Source organism: Ricinus communis, chromosome 3 (genome assembly GCF_019578655.1).
Source record: "Ricinus communis isolate WT05 ecotype wild-type chromosome 3, ASM1957865v1, whole genome shotgun sequence".
NCBI classification, from domain to species: Eukaryota; Viridiplantae; Streptophyta; class Magnoliopsida; order Malpighiales; family Euphorbiaceae; genus Ricinus; species Ricinus communis.
Genome location: NC_063258.1, coordinates 31,637,936 through 31,657,034, shown reverse-complemented (window position 1 = coordinate 31,657,034; position 19,099 = coordinate 31,637,936). Strand labels below are relative to the sequence as shown.

The following is a 19,099-nucleotide window of genomic DNA, read 5'->3' as shown; positions in this document are numbered from 1 at the left end:
TTGTAGAAAAGAATCTTAAAAATGCTAACTTTCCAGCTTAAATAAACGTGTTTCACTCTCATCTGAACTTTTTACTCTTTTTATTTGAGTTGCTTTTTTAGTGAGTGAAAGTTGTAATTTCTTCAGGAAAAGCGACATGCTGAACTGGTACACATTCAAAATACGAAAGTGCACTGAATATCCGTTCAAAAGGAATGTTAACTCACGAATGAAAATTCATGCTTTTCAAAGTTTCAGCGTCAAAAGAATGCCAAAACAGTATTTAAGTGCTGCTGCTCTCCAAGAATCATGCTACCAGATGATCACATGATATTGGAATTCTGATGTTTTCCGTAGCTTGACTTGTCCCTTGACTTCTAAAGCAAAGCAGGGTGATGTCCTTCGCAGTGAGCACTTGGAAAGGTGAGGACTGAACAGAAAGTACTAGCAAACAACTCCTTTCTAAAAGATCAAAAGCATTATGCCTCGCGAAATCAACCAAAAAAGCAAAAAGAAGAAAACCTTCATTACCCCCCAAAAATACATACATGAAGCTCACTTTGAGGACAAAACCGCCAGTTTATCCAAAAAAGCAAAGGATAAATCCACCAGTGAAGTAGGGAATATATATACAGGTATAGATACTACAAACTTCCAAAACATAGATTGCTTAATCATTTTCTAATAAATGATTCAGTACTTGACCATTACAAGAAATTGATCTACATCGTTTTAATGACTCAGGACAAAATTGAAAATAAAAAAGGAAATATCGTAATAGATTTCCTTGACATGTTCATTTATCAGTCTGAAGTTTGTCTCTACTGCTAAGTTTTTCCTTTATGCTTCTACTTATGTATGGGGTAAAAGGACTAAGATCACCATAATCCTGAATATATAGATTGTGAAAGTCAGAATAAGAAAAAAATCGTTCAAATAACTGGTTATAAATCTCCATTGACAGAATGAAGGTTAGCGGCAGCATCTTTCAAACATCCTTCTGGTAGTCTAAAGCTTAAGCAAAACATTGCCTGCATGATTAAGAAATTCCTCTAAATTTGCATGATGACAAAAATCTCTAAATAAAAAATAGCACCAAATCTCAGTAGTATCTTATGTACCTTATTTGGAGCAACATCTCTGACCCTATGAAATATTGGGCCTTGGATAGGAGCACCTATGGTAGACTCGGCCTCCTGCAAAAAGGTATAATAACAATACAATACTAAAAAAATTAAATGGAAAAGAAAATGTTAAACATTAAAAGAAACAGTTTTTGCGGTAGGGCCCAGTAAGCACACCAAGATGGCTCAAATTGTTCATGAGAAGAAAATCAAAGAACAAAAAAGAAATTACCAAGACAATAGATTCTTTGGTTTCAGTTGCCCGCATAAAGCAATAGCAGTGGATACAGGGAAGAGCTCCCTTCCAGTCTTTCCTTTGAATAACGCTGCTAAAAGAATCTGTGGGAAGGAAAAGAAAAGAGAAAAACAGTTAACAACAGAACAGATTGAAATGTCCGACAAAACAATCATGAAACGAACTGTGAACTTTGCCTAGTAAAGAAGAGGATAAATTCTCAGCTAACAACCAAAAGATCTAGCAGAAGACATGGGATCAGTATGAGGTCGTTCTCAGTGAATGAAACCAGTGCTGACAGCATTGACAATAAAGAACAAAAGTATTTTGAAGATAGAGGAGGAACATGCCAGAAGAATTGTAAAATTACAGTTCATATTCTATAATGAGTGGGGAGAAAGGGAAAACCAGGGACGCAAATGATGTTATTGATGCCAGATAACTACAAACTGACAGCCTTGTTCACTGACATAAAGATTGTATTCACAAACAAGAGACAGAGATTTGTCTCAAAAATAATGATCATACCTAGAAATTGTAAAGCAGAAGCAGGAAGATTCATTATCACATGATCAACATGCTCCCAAGGCTTAGTATTTGGCAATTCAGAGGCTCTCAGCCTCTTATTTATGCTTCCTTTTCTTTTAGAAGTGGAAGAAATAGCAGCACCATGGGGGTTCCCATTTCCTGCTCATAAAATGAACAAGAAGATAATTAAACTTATTGTTTATGCATCCAACTGCCTTCAAGATGCTCAAACTTTTCCAGGGTATCATACCTTCCTGACAGCAAGTAGATGGCCTTTTAACGGCAGCTACAAATGCATCTCCCTTCCTACATTGATCTTGTGCAAACTCATGATCACTTGAAACCTTATCAGGCACTTCCTTCACCACAACTGCATAGAATAGGAGTTCAATAAAACACTATATGCTAACAGACAGGCAGTGAATCAATACTCATAATACCTGCAACCTGTGTTTCCTCATAGGCCTGTATCCTGTGATTCTGACATGCTTTAAGAGTGGGAGAATTAGATTCTAAATCATTTTCATAAGATGGCACTGCCATCAGATGGGAAATAAATGTCCTAGCATCCATGTTGTATGCAAAAATGAGATCATCAACCTTATTCAGTTTTGCATTGATCTTCAAATATTGAAAGCTATCCGGATTCAAATCATTTGCATAAACTACACATCCTTTCTGTGCTGCTGGTATTGCAAAAGGACCAATACCAGCAAACATATCACAAATCGTATCCCCTGGTTGGAATTGAGAAACCAGCCTTATATGTTCATGTTCCAACCTTGAATTCCAGTAAACCAAGCCATAATCAAGCTTGAATGTTGCCCCGTATTGCTTTACTTCTGTGACCATATCATTTTCTCCAGCCAGAACTTCAAACTTTGGTACTCGGAACTCATTTGTAATTGTTCCAACTTTGTTAACAATAGTTTTGATCCTGGGATAGTTTTTCTGCCAATACAATTAAAACATACAAAAACTTCTTTTAGACAAAGAGAAATAAACGAAATATCAGCTAAAGTAAAGGACATTAAAACAGTGAAGTGATAGAGATTGTGAAAGAGTGGTAAGCATCCAAAAAAAAAATTATAGTTGAAGTCTACATGAGCTACTTCAATAGCACAAACCAATACATGATTATTGTCGTAAGGAGCAAAATAGAATAAGCCATGACACCCTTATGTAAAATATGTTTAAACAATTTGGCAGTAAAGGCCAAAGTTAATAAAAACTTACATCATAAATAACCTTAGCAATAACATCCTTGTATGGAAGCAGTTCATCATGTATATTCAGATGGGCAATGTGACCTGCAGACATAAGAAGGACTAATAAATTACTCATCAAAGTGAGGTTCCCAGTTAGTAAACTGCATTCTATCATGTGCAATGTACATGCTGCAAGTAATCGCCAATTTACATGGAAAGTAAAAATCATGAGAAAATGAAAGGCTCTATTGCTAATATGAGCTTGGAAGAAAAGTGCAAGTGCATGCATGGAAGATAAGACGAAGACAACATAAAATGGATACTTAACTATTGTTTCAAAAGATGAAGGGATCTCGACTCCAGGAGGCAGGATCTGCTTCAATATATGATCTGCAAGCAATGATAACAGCCATCAAATAGTTAAAAGCCATTTGTCAATATACAAATTTGACTAAGATATAGTTATTGTCAATGGATTAACAAATATCTAATAACAGCAGTTAAGATGCAGATTCTCATGTCTTATTCCAGAGATCATCTGACATTAATAAATGAATTGCAAAATGACACAAAGATCCACCAGCATCTTATTCAGGAATTGCATGAAAAGTTAGTAGAGCATGCCAATGATGCATATATGTTGACTTCTACAAACAAACATGGCCGGAACATAATTGTCGCTGTTCAAAGTTTAAATGATTTAGTAGCAACCCCAGCAAGCAAACATAAGGACGCAAGGAAAAACCAAAAGCACAGATATGAAAGTGTCAAATAATCATTAGAAAGTCGCATAATCGAGTAAATGTAATTGTACAAATAAAGAAACCACTTTCAGCCGAGTTTTTAGTAACATTTTAACAACTTTTATATACCCACAACAAGTATTAGAAGAATACAGCCAACTAACCGGCACCCCAGTAGGAATATCCAAGTGTCATAGAATAAGGAACTACTTCAATCTTGCATAATTTCTTCAATTCCTCAAGTCTTTCAGCTGAAATATCACTCAAATCTGTTCCACACCAACAATTTACAATTACAATACCATTTTAAATAACTTCGTAATGTGATATTTAAAAGAAGGATCTGTAAATACATTTGACAGATAGCAAGTTGTTAACACCAACCATTATTTTGAACAGCTTCAGATAATATCAAATAACGATTCTTTTCAGAAGTAGGATCTTCAGTAATAGGCTTAACGCGAGCCTTATCAAGCAAATATCTGCAATCAAAAGTTTTTTTTTTTTCTTTTACAAAAGAAGTCTAGATCTTTTAACTTCAAAACTGGAATTAGGTTTTACAAAGTAAAAGAAAAAAAAAAAAAAAGCGTACCCATTCAGTAAGCGAGTTGCAGTCTTGCAGAGTTCACGAGGTATTCTTAATGCCCATAACTTCAGTTGCACATCAAATTTACTTTCGTCCAACATTGAATCGATTACAGAGTTTTAACAGAAACAATTGAATTTTGGATTTAATATAACAATTGAATTTGAGTTTAATATATTTGGACCCTTTGTTTAACTGTTAAATTGCCACAGGTAAACCCTAGAGTTGAATTTTTAGAAGAATCGATGCAAATTGCAGGATTGTTTTTTTTCTTCTAACTCCAAACGACGTCGCTTGGTCGCCCAGTTGGGCTCAGGTTCGAATGGGCCATAGAAAGGTCTGTTGGACGTAAATGTAAATTATTTTACTTTTGGCGATTACTTTTTGAATATCAAACAAACAACCTGAGAAAGCTAATTGCCCAATGATACTGTAAACAACCAACCTGAGAAAGCATCACAAAAGAAAGATACTGTAAACAACCTGAGAAAGCTAATTGACCAATGACCAGACTCACCAAACATAACACTCAAGTGTGCATCAAATCATCATCACTAAGACAAGTTAAATATAACCCAAAAAGATCACCAACTTGATCAATCACTTCCTTGATAGCAGGACTTCATTCACTAGATTGTTCAGGTTCAAGGATGATGACCCTTTTGGAGTAGTAGCCTCTTCTGCTAATTCCTTCCACTCCATAGCCTTGCTCTTCATCTTTTTACCATTTTCTCCATTTATCAACTCTTTAACAAGCTTCTCTACATCATCTCTTTTGAAATTATTACTCAATTCCATTCCGTTTCCCCATTCATTGCAACTCTTTCTACAGTTGACAAAATGTTCTCCAAAGAATGGCCAGCAGATCATTGGTGTTCCTGAAGATATGCTTTCCAATATTGAGTTCCATCCACAATGGGTTAGGAATCCTGCTGTTGATGTGTGATTGAGTACTTCTTCTTGTGGGCACCAACTTGCTATAAAGCCTCTCTCTTTAGTTTCAACCAAAAACTCGGGTGGCAGAATTGCTGAGGCTCCCATGATCAGATCTGGCCTTGTTATCCACAAGAAATTATGGTTACTATTAGCAAGTCCCCATGCAAGCTCAACTAGTTGCTCCTCAGTAATTACTGTAGTGCTTCCAAAATTTATGTAAATCACTGAGTTGGGTTCTTTGGAATTAAGCCATTTGATGCACTCTGCCTCTTCATTCCACAGATTGCATTCTATAGAATTGTGTTGATCATTTGGGATTTGGTCAAGGAGCAATTGTAGAGGACCAACGGTAAAGACCCTTTGAAAGATTGGAGAAAGGCTGTCCAAAACTTCACTTTCTAGGGCATCAAAAGTGTGAAATATAACAGCTGATGCTTTTGAAGCTCTTCCCAGATCACCTTCGCTAGAATCTTCCATGGAATTTATTTGATTTTTAGTTTTGATGAACTTGGACAAATCCCTCACTTGAGCTCCTTTCATTCCTGGAATCCATTCCATCATGCTGTCCAGATTCATACCTGAAGCTCCCTGGATATTGTTTGGATCTGCATAAAAAATAAAATATTTCCTTATAAGAGAAATTTCCATTTCTTTCTTTTTTCAGTTTAATTCTTCTAATTTCTTTTTTTCGTTTCCGTTCACTTTGTTTGGGACACATGCGGATACCGGCCCCGCGTGGCTAAAAGTAAGCCAAAAGAGCTCAAACTCTTTCCTTTTCTTTTTTTTTTTTTAGTTCAACGGAGAGAGTCTTATAAAAGACGTCACTCTACGAGGGAAGTCCTCGGATCGAGTCCTTGCGAGTTCATCCCAAACAAAGCGAACCCCTTCCGGGTCTTGGTCGAGAAGATGCAGATAAAACGCCAAAGCCTGCACTTAATAAAATATTGCACTATGAAAAGGTAACTTAAATTAGAAAGTAACAATGATACCTTTGAGGAAAGCAATACATTGTTTGATTTGATCACGAGAATGCTTAAAACTCATAAACCCAGAAGCTCCCATATTCCAAAGCAAAACGTTAGGAATTTCAAGTTCCTCGGAGAGAGTTAAACTATAACTCAAAATAGCATCGGAAAGGATACATGTCACCGGAGGACTTGAAGAAGAAGCAGTGTCATTGAGGTTGGTCACAAGATCACGAAAAAGGGTCAGGAAGTGCTTTCTGCAAGTCTCACGTAGGGCAAGCAAATTCATGGCTAAACTAGTGTGAGAATCGGAAGGAGGGTGTTGAAGAGGTATAGTGGCAAAACGGAAGTCGAGGAAGCCATCTAAGGAATTCGAACCTCTGGAGTCAAGAATGCGGTTATGGTTAAACTCAGTGTTGACAAAGGTGACATGAAAACCTTTGTAGTGAAGGAGTTTTGCAAATTTTAGCATCGGAATTATGTGCCCTTGCATTGGGAATGGAACACACACCACATGAGGCTTGTTACCAACCATTGCCATTTTCCTTTTCTTTCTTTTTTCTTTCCCTTTCTCTTTCTTTTTCACCTGTGAATTGTGCTAGGAAGAGAATAGCGAAATTTATAGGATTAGAAAGCATAGAAAAGGACAATTTTTAGAACATGTGCTTTTAAGTTCTTGCCTTAAACTCCACTTCGCTTGTTCTTATTTTTGGATTTTCTCTAATAGTAATTTGGTGACAGATTATATACATATGGTTGTATTACTCCAAGTAGACAACTAAAATAGAACTGAAAAGGGTGTTGTACATATTCCATAGCATGGATGGTTGTGGGATCATGCAATCACTGAATCCATATTTGAGACTTTTACTGTTAATTAAGATGTCGATTCGGATTTATATGATTCAGACATAAGCTAGTTTCTGATTATTATCATCTAAAATATATTTAATGAATTATAAAAATAAAAAAATAATAATAATAATAATATCAATCAGTTATATTAACTGTCGGTTTTTTGTAATTGAAAAATAAGAATTGACAATTTAATTAAATTTTTTAAAAATAAAAGCTAAATTAGTTGATATCTTTTATTTGATTTTAGTTAGATTTTTACGCGAATCTTTTACTCACCTATAATCTCAACCATTGCTCTTATTAGATGGTAATTGTACGTATCATTTAAAAAGAAACTGATAAATATAGATTCTTAAATTTCTCTACATTTTGGTTGAATCTAAAAAGATAAATATAAATTTTCTGCAAAAACTTTTTTTTTTTATTATTGATTAATTTTATAAATAAATATTAATATTCTTTATGGAGTTTTATGGTTTCCGATTATAAGGGTTTGGAGTTCTCATTTAATAAGAATTTTATAGTTCTCCATTACAAGGGTGTTGAGTTCTCTCTCTATATGAGCAGCAAAAAAAAAGAAGAAATCAATTTAATATTTAAATAATCAGACTCGTTAAAAAAAATTTATAAAATTGATATGTGGCTTAATATCATTGAGTAGAGCGTTCTTCCCGTAGAATTGCAATCTACTGCTTCATCAATACGATTGATGATTGTTAAAAATAAATATATTTACATGTATTTTTTAATGTTTAATGTTTATTTTTTTATCCTTTATATTAAAATATATTTATCAATTCTCATTAATGGAATATCCATATTTTTTTCAAAAAAAAAATATAAACTTCAAGATGTAATAGACATGACTCCAACATTTCTTCTCTCAAGATGCAGTTAACTTGGAGCATTCTATAAATAGAAGAAGAGGGCATTAGCAAGTGGAACAACAACTACTGCACAACAAATAAATTCTACAGCAAATTCTCCAATCATTCAAACTTTTTCAATTACTTAAACTTTGTTTATTTCAATTTTAGTACTTTTCAAATACAAGCCTTGTATCAATTCAAGCTTTTCAATGCCAAATTGTTATTTCAATTTCTAACAATGTTGATATTATCATTAATGCAATTCAATTTTCTAGCAATCAAAATCTTTAGCTTTACTCTCTTTCTTGCATCAAATACATTATTTCCAATGGTATTCTATTAGGATCTAAGCAAACTGTGGTAAGGGAGTTTAGGAATTCACAATTAGTCTGATTATCAAAGTCAAAGCGTAATTCAATTTCAACGGTTCATGTACCTTACTCACGTGACACGCTCAGCATCAGATTTCCATCAATATATTTTGGCATGCTTGATGGGACTCGTCCAAAATAATATCATCAATATCTAAAAATATTTTTTAAGGAAAATTATATTGCCAGGTCACAAGACTTCGAATTTGCGCCTATAACAACAGGACATAATTTGAATATTTCTTATGAATGGGGTTTTACTTTATACTACGATTCATATTATGATACATATGAAGAATGAAATATTGTTTCTCATGAAGAGAATCGTTATCATAAGGCCCTCTATATCCTAACAGGACCTGTTGTGGAAGGGCAGGATGAATTTTCATCTTCAATGAATATTTATGATACTAATATTCCTTCTTTGGCTGATAATTTCAGGATTCAAGCAAAATTGGCCTGCAAATATATGGAGGAGATTATGAAAAGCCAAAAAGAAGCAACTGAAAAATTATAGCAATAATTTAGTTCAATAATGACTAATATTATAGAAAAAGTTAGGCCAAAAGGACAGGATGTTTTGTCAATGCCTTTAAGGCACACTGATATGGAAGAGCCCGGCAAGCATTCATCCATAAGTTATCCAGAGAAAAATGACCATTAAATACATATAGAGAAAAGCTATCTTCCACCACAAAAGAAGAAAGAAAACAACAATCGTATAAAGGCACAACACGTTCACTTCAATGGTAGGTCTATGTTGTTATATCAAGCTTTTACTATTAAGAAACTCGGAGGTATTCCTCAAAAGCCCCTCCAGATGTTCCTAAAAATGCATGTAAAAAGAAAAGGCAAGTAACGCCAACAAGGATAAATTAAAGGGAAACTAACCAATTTTTTAAGAAATATGTCAAGACACTACTGCCTTAATGACAGGTCATTTTAAATTGTCACCTTTGATAAAAAAAAAAAAAGCAAATGAGAGATCTTTAGAAAATAATTACGCAAATTATAGATTCCTAAAAAAATACTTGGTTAAAGAAGATAATTCTTTAGAGATTCGCAGTGGGAAAGTTTTTTATAGATATGGGTTCCTAAGTAGTTCTTGGTAGAAAACAAGCAAAAACAGAGAAATAATATTCACGTCTATAAAAATCCAACTCCTCAATTACCTATGGGATTGCATAAGAAATACCCGAAGCATCATGAAAAAGCTAGTCAACAGTGGCACTAACCACTCATAAGAACACAAGATGAAAGACTTCAAAAGCAACAATGGTGATCTAAAGGGGATGATATTTGACAAACCATAAGAAAATTTCATCTCTGCAAAGGAGCATATATCAACATGTATCAAGGAGGTAACTAAAATTTATGGATTTCATATATTGAAATCACAATTGGTATTAAATTATTTCTACTTATTTTTCTTAATTTTATTATCAATTATTGTGTTTTATTGGAAAGTTTTGTACCTTTATGCAAACTATTGTACATTAATTGATTTGTTTGATTTTTTTTTTATGAGTAAAGGAAAATTCTTATTGACTAGTAAGATTACAGAAAGAACTACACAAAATGTACAACAGATCTGATAAAAAAAAATAATGAGGCATAAGGCCGGTAAAAATCTTGGAATAATATTTTCTACTACTCTTAGGATCTATGTAAGGCTAAAATAAATGGCTAATTTTTCTTATATTTATTTTCTATTATTTGTTATTCTATTGTAAAGTTCTAAAACCACCATTTAGAAATTAAATAAAAGTAGGCCTCATGGCCACTTTTCTTTTTTGGTGTCTTATTTATGATGTGTTAAGTGAATAAGGAATGATAAATATGCTGTAAGATGAGACAAAACACATGCAGAAGGCACATGTAAAAAGAGACACTTGGTGAAAACATGTCCTATACTGAAGATTATATGAGAAAGCAGTAGGCACACTTCAAAGTTAATGAGAGAAGAAGCAAACCACCTTTGCAATTAGAGGGAGCTCTATCTTCAGAACAGAAAGCGTTGGTGGTCTCAGAACAATCAAAATGGTGAACAAGGCATTGATCCACAATTGCAAAACTAAATAGGTGCAGACGTTTTAATTATTTGAATTGTTAGAAATTTTTAAGTATAAAAGCCTGATTGTATAGGTATGTAGGAACTAAGTCTATTGTGATTTAAATATTTTTATTGGTCCTATAAATATATGGTTCCTCAAACGATAAATATGTGGAAGACCAATAAAATATTTAAAGTGGAGATCCGAGTAGTTCCCCAAGTTAGAATTATTCTTAGAGATCCAATAATACTTTAAAATATTTTAAGTTTGGAGCCCCAAGTAGTTTCTCAAGTTAGAATTGTTATTGGGGACCTAGTAATACTTTAAAATATTTGAAGTCGGAAACTTCAAATAGTTCCCCAAATTAAAAATATTCTTGGAGAACTAATAGTATTTTAATATGAGATCCTCAAGTAAAACTAGTTCTAAGCACTCTAATTTTCTCTATCGGGTTCCCCAAGTTAACTGATAATATTTTAATTCAGGAGTCCTAAGTTGGAAATGTTCTTGGAAATCTAGATAATATTTTAAATTTTTCAGTTTGAGATCCTTAAGTGGGAAATATTCTTAGGGATCCAGATAATATTTTAAAAAAAAAAAATTTGAGATCCTCAAGTAAATTGGGTACTTGGGGATTCAGACCTCAAGTTGGAAATGTTGTTGGGGATCTAACCCAGAAAAAAAATTTAGGCTACATCATAAAAATTTATCTAGCAATTTAAATACAATTATCCAACAAATAAACACACAAAAATTAAATATTTTAGATAAGAAAACTTACCCTTCTAGCCTTTTTCTTTGATAAACTTGGAAAGGCTTTTTGTATATAGGTATATTTTTTAGTACTAAGAATTTATGTAGATAGAATCTCACCAATTAACTCAAAGAGTCATGTACAGAGGAGATGGTTTCAGTTTGAACCAAACCAATCGGCTCTCGGTTGAAGCAGTAGGCGGTGATGGTTGATCAACTGGTGAAAGAAAGACCGTTGATGCAGCGCCAACATCATTGAACGGAGAAAAGGCAGCAGCATATGAGCAGTAATGGTGTGATGGCTATCCTTCTCGACAGCGTGCGATTAGTGAAAAGCGGCTACGACAAGCGAGGTTAGCAAGCTGTTGTCTTTTCCGGCGCAAGGTGACTAAAATGAAGAGGTGCCACCAGTGGAGAGAGAAATCCAAGAAGGAAAAGAAAATGTGGCTTATTTATTGTTGCACTACTACATGTGTTAAATGGAAGATAAATAATGAAGCTAATTTACACGTGTTATTGGCCAATACTAGCCAATACAGTGCGGGAGGTAATTATTGGCACCATAATATTTTTTTTTAAGCCAAGCTGTTGGAAAGTAAAATTTTGAATTTAAATTACCTAATTAATTAATTAAGTGTTATAGTGGGTTAGTTTATAAAAGAGGTTTGTAAAAGTGGAGCACAAACTAGAAAATAACTCACCAAGTAGATGAGATAATGAGACTCTAGTTGCTGAAAAACAAGACATGATTCCAACATTTATTCCCTCAAGATACAGTTAACTTGGAGCACTCTATAAATAGAAGAAGAGGGTATTAGAAAGTGGAAACAACAACAACTACTGCACAACAAACAAATTCTACGACAAGTTCTTTCATCATTCAAACTTTTTCAATTACTCAAGTTTTGTTTAATTCAATTCTAATACTTTTCAAATACAAGCCTTATTTCAATTCAAGCTTTTCAATTTCAAATTATTATTTCAATTTCCGACAATATTAATATTATTATTAATGCAATTTGAGCTAAGCAAATTGTGATAAAGAAGCTTAGAAATTCTCAATTAGTTTGATTATATAAGTCAAAGTGCAATTTAATTTCAACGACTCGTATACCTTACACATGGCACGCTTAGCATCAAATTTCCACCAAATAAATAGACATCAAAATTCAAGCTTTTGAAGCTCTTCCTATATCCCCTTCGATAAAATCTTCCATAGAGTCGACTTGATCTTTGGTTTTGTTGAACTTGAAGAGATCCCTCACTTGAGCTCCTTTCATTCCATCATGCTGTCCAAATTCTTGTCTAAAGCTGGTTGATTGATTGGATCTGCGAATAGTGTTATATTGAAATGATTAAGCTACTAAAACGAAAGAAATCGATCAAAGCCACAGTGTAAATAGCGCAGTGCAGGAGTCAAGGAATCCTGACAATCCCTAGCTCCTTTAAAATTACCAACGTATTGAGAGAAAAGAAAAAAAGAAATATAACATCGCCGAAAAGCAATGCATTGCTTGATCTGATCACGAGAATGCTTAAAGCTCATAAAACCCAGAAGCTCCCATATTCCAAAGTAACACATTAGGAATTCGAAGTTCTCGAGAGAGAGTTAAAGTACCGTTGAAAATAGTACCAGAAAGCATGCATGTCATCGGAAGACTTGAAGAACTCGATGCAGTGTCGTTAAGCTTAGTAACAAGCTCGCGGAGCACACTCAAAAGATCCTTTCTACAGGCCTCACGTAGAGCAAGCATACTCAAGGCTACGCTAGTGTGGGAATTGGAAGGCGGGTGTCGGAGAGGTATAGTGGCAAAATGGAAGTCAGGCAAGCCATCTAAGGAATTAGGACCTCTGGAATCAAGAATGCGGTTATGGTTAATCAAACTCAGTGTTGACGAAGGTGACATGAGAGCCTTTATGATGAAGGAGTTTTGCCAGTTTTAACATTGGAATTATGTGTCTTTGCATTGGGAACGGAACAGACACAACATGAGGCTTACTAAATATTGCCATTCTTAATTAGTTTCTTGTTTGTCTTTTTTTTTTTTTTTTTTTTCTCTTCGACGACTGTGTTGTGGGGCAAGATGAGAGACTGGCTAGCAATACGAAACTTACAGGAATAGTTAGCATAAGAGATGACAACTTTTTTAGGATACGAGTTTGCTATGCTTTTGCTTTTTAAAAATTTTCGTCTGTTTAAAAAAAAAAAAAAAAATTCTTCAATAAATTAAGAATGTGTAGACTTATTATTACCATATATGAAAGAGATTTAAATTAGAAAGAAAGAACTTATACTACAATGAGTTCAACAAAACAAAGGAACAACATTTGAAATAAAATATAAGTATTAGGATTGGAATTAATTGATCGAAGTGTAAAATTTTTTAGGTAACAAAGCAATGCTTCAAGTGTTTTAACTAGCTATATATTTAAAGTTCAAACTCATGATTTTGATTAAATTAAAATAAAATATTACCATCTTTATCTCCACACTACTGAATCAATATGTTGTTTATATATATATATATATATATATATATATATATATAAATATATAACAGCTGTAGTGTTCACATAGTTAATTAAGATTAAATAATGTTCTACAGTGACAGGGTACGGTTGTGGAAATAATGGGATACAAAGTAAGCCTTAACTGGGACTGCAATTAATTGCAAGCCTCTCTTATGTTATCAAAATAATTGTTTGCTCAAGTTCATTTCAAGTAGGGTTCGATTCTTTTAGGAACACTCTCCAAATTTATTCTCAAATACACTAAGTTAATATAAAGGAGTAGACAATTCAAATTGTCTAAGAAAAAAATAGTTAAATACTAACTTTTCGAAAATAATAAGCCTTGAGTATCTTTAAATAGAATAATTAAATAAATATGTTTTCATGTTTTTTAGGCATTATGGAAAAATACATGCAAATGGGAAACATAATAATGGTTGTCCAAAATAAGGGGTAATTAGAGTAAAACAATAATTTGAATCCAACCACTGGATTACAAGTTTAATCGGTCAACAAAGACTTTCTTCAAAAAAATGCTTTATTTGTAATACTCTGTTTTTTTTTTTTTTTTTGGAAAGGGTAATTCTCGACCTATCATTTACGGCCATGTAATAAGGACTTATGAGTCCAATTGGAAAAGGTTTAATTACCAAAAAGAATTTTATACCTGTCATTATTTGTTATCAAATCTAACATTAAATTTTAATATGGATTTTAATTTTAAATTATCAATAAAATTTATTGATGTGACGTAAATTTCGACAACAATAATAAAAAAGAAGAATTAAGTCAGCACTTCACTATTAAAAAATATTACTATTTAAACACATAAAATTAATGAAACTTCAAAGTTAAAAAAAATAATAATTTATATATTTAAATGATAATATTTTAATAATGAAAGGAATCAACAATTTTAGTGTTAACTTTTTTTTTTATTGCCAAACTTCATGCTAAATTAATAGATTTGACAGATAATTTTATTAAATGTTAAAATTAAAATCAGAATTAAAATATGGTGTTAAAATTAAAAATTTAAAAATTAGGTACTAAATTTGATAACAAATAGAAAATTCAGAATATATTCTTTTTGACAATTAAAAGAATATACATTCATTAAAATTATGATGCTAAGTGTTGTATGTGGTCGGACCACGTTTCACGACGGAGGATATAAGGCCCCTTTTGAAACTGGCTAATGATATTTTGGTGTTATTTGAAGTTAAACAATTAGTTCCATTTCCTTAACATGAGATGGGCTCTCTAAATGTCTTAATGCTTTTGTTTTGTTTTCTATTGGTTGACCTTAGTTTCTCTCTCTTTTCCTAAACACTTGGATTTTGTTGCTGTAAGGAGAAGAAATGCTTTGCGGTACACACAAAAGCTTTTAAAACTTTTTTATCAACTATTAAATCTTTTATTTTTGTTTTTCATAGAATAAAGTAATTTTATATAGTACTATTCTTCAGTATGGCTAAGTTCATATTTGCCAACTTATGATACGCCTTGTAGCAAGGATACTACAAATCTCTACATTAGTATTGTTGGGCCTAGGCCTCCATGGCTTTGTTTTGGGATACCTCGTACCCATATAGATTTGTTCATATTTTACAAAGGAATGATCCATAGATTTCATGGCCAAAAAAAAAAAATTTTATTTAGATTTGATGTATATTGTGTAATAAATATAAGAGTAATATATATAAGTATTTTATATTTTAATATTGCATAATTATTTTATATATTTTATTATTAAAATTAATAAATATGTATCAATTTTCTATCAATTTAATATATAAATAGAGATATGCATCAATTCTCTTTAAAAATACACTAAACACAAATATAAATTATTTTTGCACATTTTAGTAGAGATTAACGGCTTTATGTTGAGGAGAAAGAAAATGAAAGATGATGAAAAATAATCAAAAAAATAATAGAAAAGTATTATGTGAAAAAACAATTCTTATTTTTATCAAATAACAAAAGAAATAAAAAAAAATGAAACTATTTAAATATTTTAAATTAGTTTTATCTCATTTGAGTTTTTATTTGGGAACATAGTGCAAAATATCAAATAAGAAAAATTACTAAAATAATTGCGTTGGATAATGAGATTGAGTGGAATGGTATATATATATATATGTGTGTACGTTGTGCGTGCGATAGATAGATAGTCTGATCATAAGTTGGCAAATATGAATTGCTGACGAGGATGATGGTACGTCCTATCAACCCATCATTTTCTTTTATTCATTTTAATATTTTTATTATGTATTAAACCCCAACAGAAAGAAAGAAACGAAAAGCATAATTTACATAATTTTGATTTGACCTTTTACATGGAAGTTTATTCGATGCGGTCTCTTTCAGATTCTTTATATTTTCAGTGAATAATAATAAATATATAAATGAACCCATTATACAGATTATTATGCAATAATTAAATAAATTAGTATGTTTAATGAATTTTATACTCTTTTTAATTATTTTTATTTTTATTTTAAAAAATATTTAATTATATCACTTACTATATCCATTATCTTTTTGAGTTAGATTTTTATGCGTTAACCGTTGTCAACTTGCAAAGGGTGGGCGGCGGTGGGCGTTGAATACTCCGTTCACCTTTTAATTTTTATGATCTTTGTATATATTAGGAAAATGAAATTCCTGCCAGCTAAAAATACTAATTTAGCAATCAGTTTTACTGGAATTGATCAATTGTTCGAGTTGGAATTCAAATTAGTAAAAAAGTTAGGTCCCATGAAGAGTTAGGCCCGGGATAGGACTTGGATTCTCTCCCTCCTTCCCAATGTAATATGGATTTAAAAAAAAAAAAAAAAAAAAACAGAAAGAAGCTCAATTGAATGAAAAACTGGAGTAACAAAAAGTTCTCTGTTTTCTTTTCTTCCTTTGGAATTTGTATTTCCTTTCTGTCTGAATTTTTATACAAACAAATAGTCCACAAAGATTTCCTTTGGGTCTCTGTGGCTCTATTTGATTCCTCTACACTACCAAAAAAAAAAAGAAAGTCTAATCAAAGAAACGAAGGTCGCCAATTTCTTTTCCTCTTTGTCTGGTAGATTTAATGCAAAAAGGGGAAAGGAAATCTTCATGCAACCCAATTCAATTCTTCTCTAAATTTCTCTTCCCATGTCCAGCTCAGCTCTTAAATTTTGCTGCAGTATCCGAAACCTGAAGATTGAAACCATCGCCCGAAGTCTCGGCAATCAGAACCCAGAAGCTTGGAACTCTAAAATTGGAAGCTTTCTATATCGGTTTAGATGATTCTGGTCTTGAAATACAAGGAAAAGAGAAACAAAGTTCAATCACGAATAGCATGGTCGTTCCAACACAGAAGCATGGAGATGCAGCGACCGAGGATGTAGAAGCGAGTCTTCTGCTGCTTAACCATCATGAAACACCTTCTTCTAATACTTTTTCTCTTCGTTGTTGATTTTTTGGGGATTTGAAGGTGGTAGGAAATTGCCATGATTTTTGTATATATATATGCGAAAACCACCTGAAAACTGAAAACTCTTTTTCTTTTTATTTTAAGCGTAGATATGGAAGTTGAAGAAGATTGATGAGAAAAGGAACTCTGTTGAGAGAGAGTGGAGTATGGTTAGCTAAATATATATAGTGGGTAAGGAATTAAGGAAGGAAAGTTGAGGCTTAATGGGTTTTGGAGTAGTAGTAGTAAAAGCTTTTGGATTGTAGGCTGTCCCACTTGTTCACTCTCTATTTCTAGGAAAGTTACTCACTCTTTCTAAATCACATTAATACCCTTTCTCTTGTTTTCAAGTATTTTTACTTTTAAATCCCCAAAAGATAATGTTTTTAATTTTCAATTTTCTTAGAATAAGTTAATAAAGTATTTCTACACTTGTTAAACCACAAAATAAAAAGAAATAACACTTAACTTGGAATTGAGCCAACTATTATTCTGTGTGTGTTATATCTTCTTTTTCATGAAAGTCATTTAAAAAATAGGTATAAATTATCAATAAATCTTTTATATAGTAGTTCCTTATAAAGATAATTAACTCCAATTTGTTCTTACTTCTAATATGTTAAAAAAAATTAAAAAGCCAATTGAGAAAGGTGTAATTTATAAGACGATGTTGTAATTTTTTTTAATTGATAAAATATAAAGTTATAAGTGAGATCTTATTGTCTTTTCATTTTCTATATAGTGTAATTTATATTTTTTAATATTTTTTAAAATAAATTTATTTAAATACTAGTATAATTCTTTCTAGTCATATTACATTATTTGCATTAATCAAATTACTCCAACAACTAAATTTAATATAATTGTTACTATGATTTTTAAAATTTTGAAAGCTTTTGTTGTTTATGTAAAAGAATATTTAATTTTGAATAAGCATATTAAATCAAGAAACGCTGAGTTGTTGCATTATGATATTTCTAAGCATTTATATAATATATTTTTTTGTTTAATTATTTCAACAACTTCTCTTAATTATTAAATTAGAAAAGTCAAAATTTTATAACAATTAATCCATAATCATACCAATGTGTGCACGAGAATACTGAAATCCAACCTACCATTTTAATATCACATCCATAGAAAAAAAAACCAACATAATGTAACAATTATTAAGAATAATTCAAAAAAATAATAATGTATTTGCATAAAGAAAGGAAAAAGAAAAAAGAAAAGGAAAAAAAGGCTATTTTGGTCATTACAGAAAAGAATATAGGCTGGTCAAATAGGTGGTGGGGCAGGTTCAGACATTGAAAAGGACGCGACGATGGCGAGAAGCCGTGTGAAGAGCGAAGCAAGGCCCACTATCATAACTAACCTAAGCCAGCCCACGTGTCATTTTTGCCCACGTTTTTCTATTTTACCTTTACTTTTGGATTTATGTATTTATTTCTAAACCTTCTAGGTTCGATGCTGCCTGGCGGCCCAGTACAGTTCTATATTTCAATTTACCATCTCCCGCGAGAAAACAGGAGATATGAGCCAGAGACACTGGACAGACAGAGAGTCGGCGGAGAATGGAGATGTTATAATTTTTGGAACTCGTGTCGTGATATATTGGGAATATCTCGGGCCGACTTCTGACAATAATTTTAAATATTTTTAATGGAGAAGAAGATAAGGAATATATAAAATGAATTTCTTATTTTCTCGGAATAAAAAAATTTTGTTAGTTTGTTTTCGTCTGCCTGAAATTATATTTCAACAACCAATAAAATACGATAAAACAGACTAACATCATCGAGTCAAGTCCCACCTTATCTTTATGGCGTGGATCAGAGTTTGAAATATCGTCGCATTCCTTATCATGTTAAAGAAAATGTTTCAGCACCCAACGTTTTGGCATTCTCCTGGATTCTATTACTATT

General features: G+C 32.2%; 2 protein-coding genes and 1 long non-coding RNA gene across 4 annotated transcripts; all 3 read right to left on the bottom strand.

Annotated features, from left to right (window-relative positions):
- Nucleotides 1–631: 631 nt before the first annotated feature.
- Nucleotides 632–4,551, bottom strand: LOC8278590 (tRNA (guanine(37)-N1)-methyltransferase 1). 2 transcript variants are annotated; one of them, XM_015716984.3, is made up of 11 exons: nt 4,410–4,551; nt 4,202–4,299; nt 3,982–4,086; nt 3,402–3,464; nt 3,103–3,176; nt 2,307–2,817; nt 2,117–2,236; nt 1,867–2,025; nt 1,336–1,442; nt 1,101–1,175; nt 632–1,010 (listed from the first exon to the last, which is right to left on the bottom strand). In XM_015716984.3, exons 1-11 carry the CDS (start codon nt 4,502–4,504, stop codon nt 924–926), a joined length of 1,494 nt encoding a protein of 497 aa, XP_015572470.2. In that variant the 5' UTR covers nt 4,505–4,551; the 3' UTR covers nt 632–923. The 2 variants fall into 2 exon arrangements, with proteins under 2 accessions (XP_015572470.2, XP_048228189.1); XM_048372232.1 differs by having other exon boundaries at nt 4,202–4,324; nt 4,410–4,536.
- Nucleotides 4,410–6,903, bottom strand: LOC8278591 (7-deoxyloganetin glucosyltransferase). Its single transcript, XM_002515529.3, has 2 exons — nt 6,329–6,903; nt 4,410–5,944 (listed from the first exon to the last, which is right to left on the bottom strand). The coding sequence occupies exons 1-2, from the start codon at nt 6,843–6,845 to the stop codon at nt 5,004–5,006; spliced, it is 1,458 nt and encodes a 485-aa protein (XP_002515575.2). The 5' UTR covers nt 6,846–6,903; the 3' UTR covers nt 4,410–5,003.
- Nucleotides 6,904–8,555: 1,652 nt separating this feature from the next.
- Nucleotides 8,556–11,654, bottom strand: LOC125369429. The gene is made up of 2 exons (XR_007215025.1): nt 11,330–11,654; nt 8,556–8,861 (listed from the first exon to the last, which is right to left on the bottom strand). It is a non-coding gene; the product is annotated as an uncharacterized LOC125369429 (long non-coding RNA).
- Between the last annotated feature and the right edge of the window lie 7,445 nt (nt 11,655–19,099).

Excerpts from the sequence above, each read along its gene's own strand:
- LOC8278591 (XM_002515529.3), bottom strand. The coding sequence starts at position 6,845 with ATGGCAATGGTTGGTAACAAGCCTCATGTGGTGTGTGTTCCATTCCCA. Across the intron at positions 5,945-6,328 it reads ATGTATTGCTTTCCTCAAAG|ATCCAAACAATATCCAGGGA; the intron begins GTATCATTGTTA and ends TTTTTTATGCAG.
- LOC8278590 (XM_015716984.3), bottom strand. The coding sequence starts at position 4,504 with ATGTTGGACGAAAGTAAATTTGATGTGCAACTGAAGTTATGGGCATTA. Across the intron at positions 4,300-4,409 it reads GCAACTCGCTTACTGAATGG|ATATTTGCTTGATAAGGCTC; the intron begins GTACGCTTTTTT and ends TTTTGATTGCAG. Across the intron at positions 3,177-3,401 it reads TTCATCTTTTGAAACAATAG|GTCACATTGCCCATCTGAAT; the intron begins TTAAGTATCCAT and ends TTATGTCTGCAG.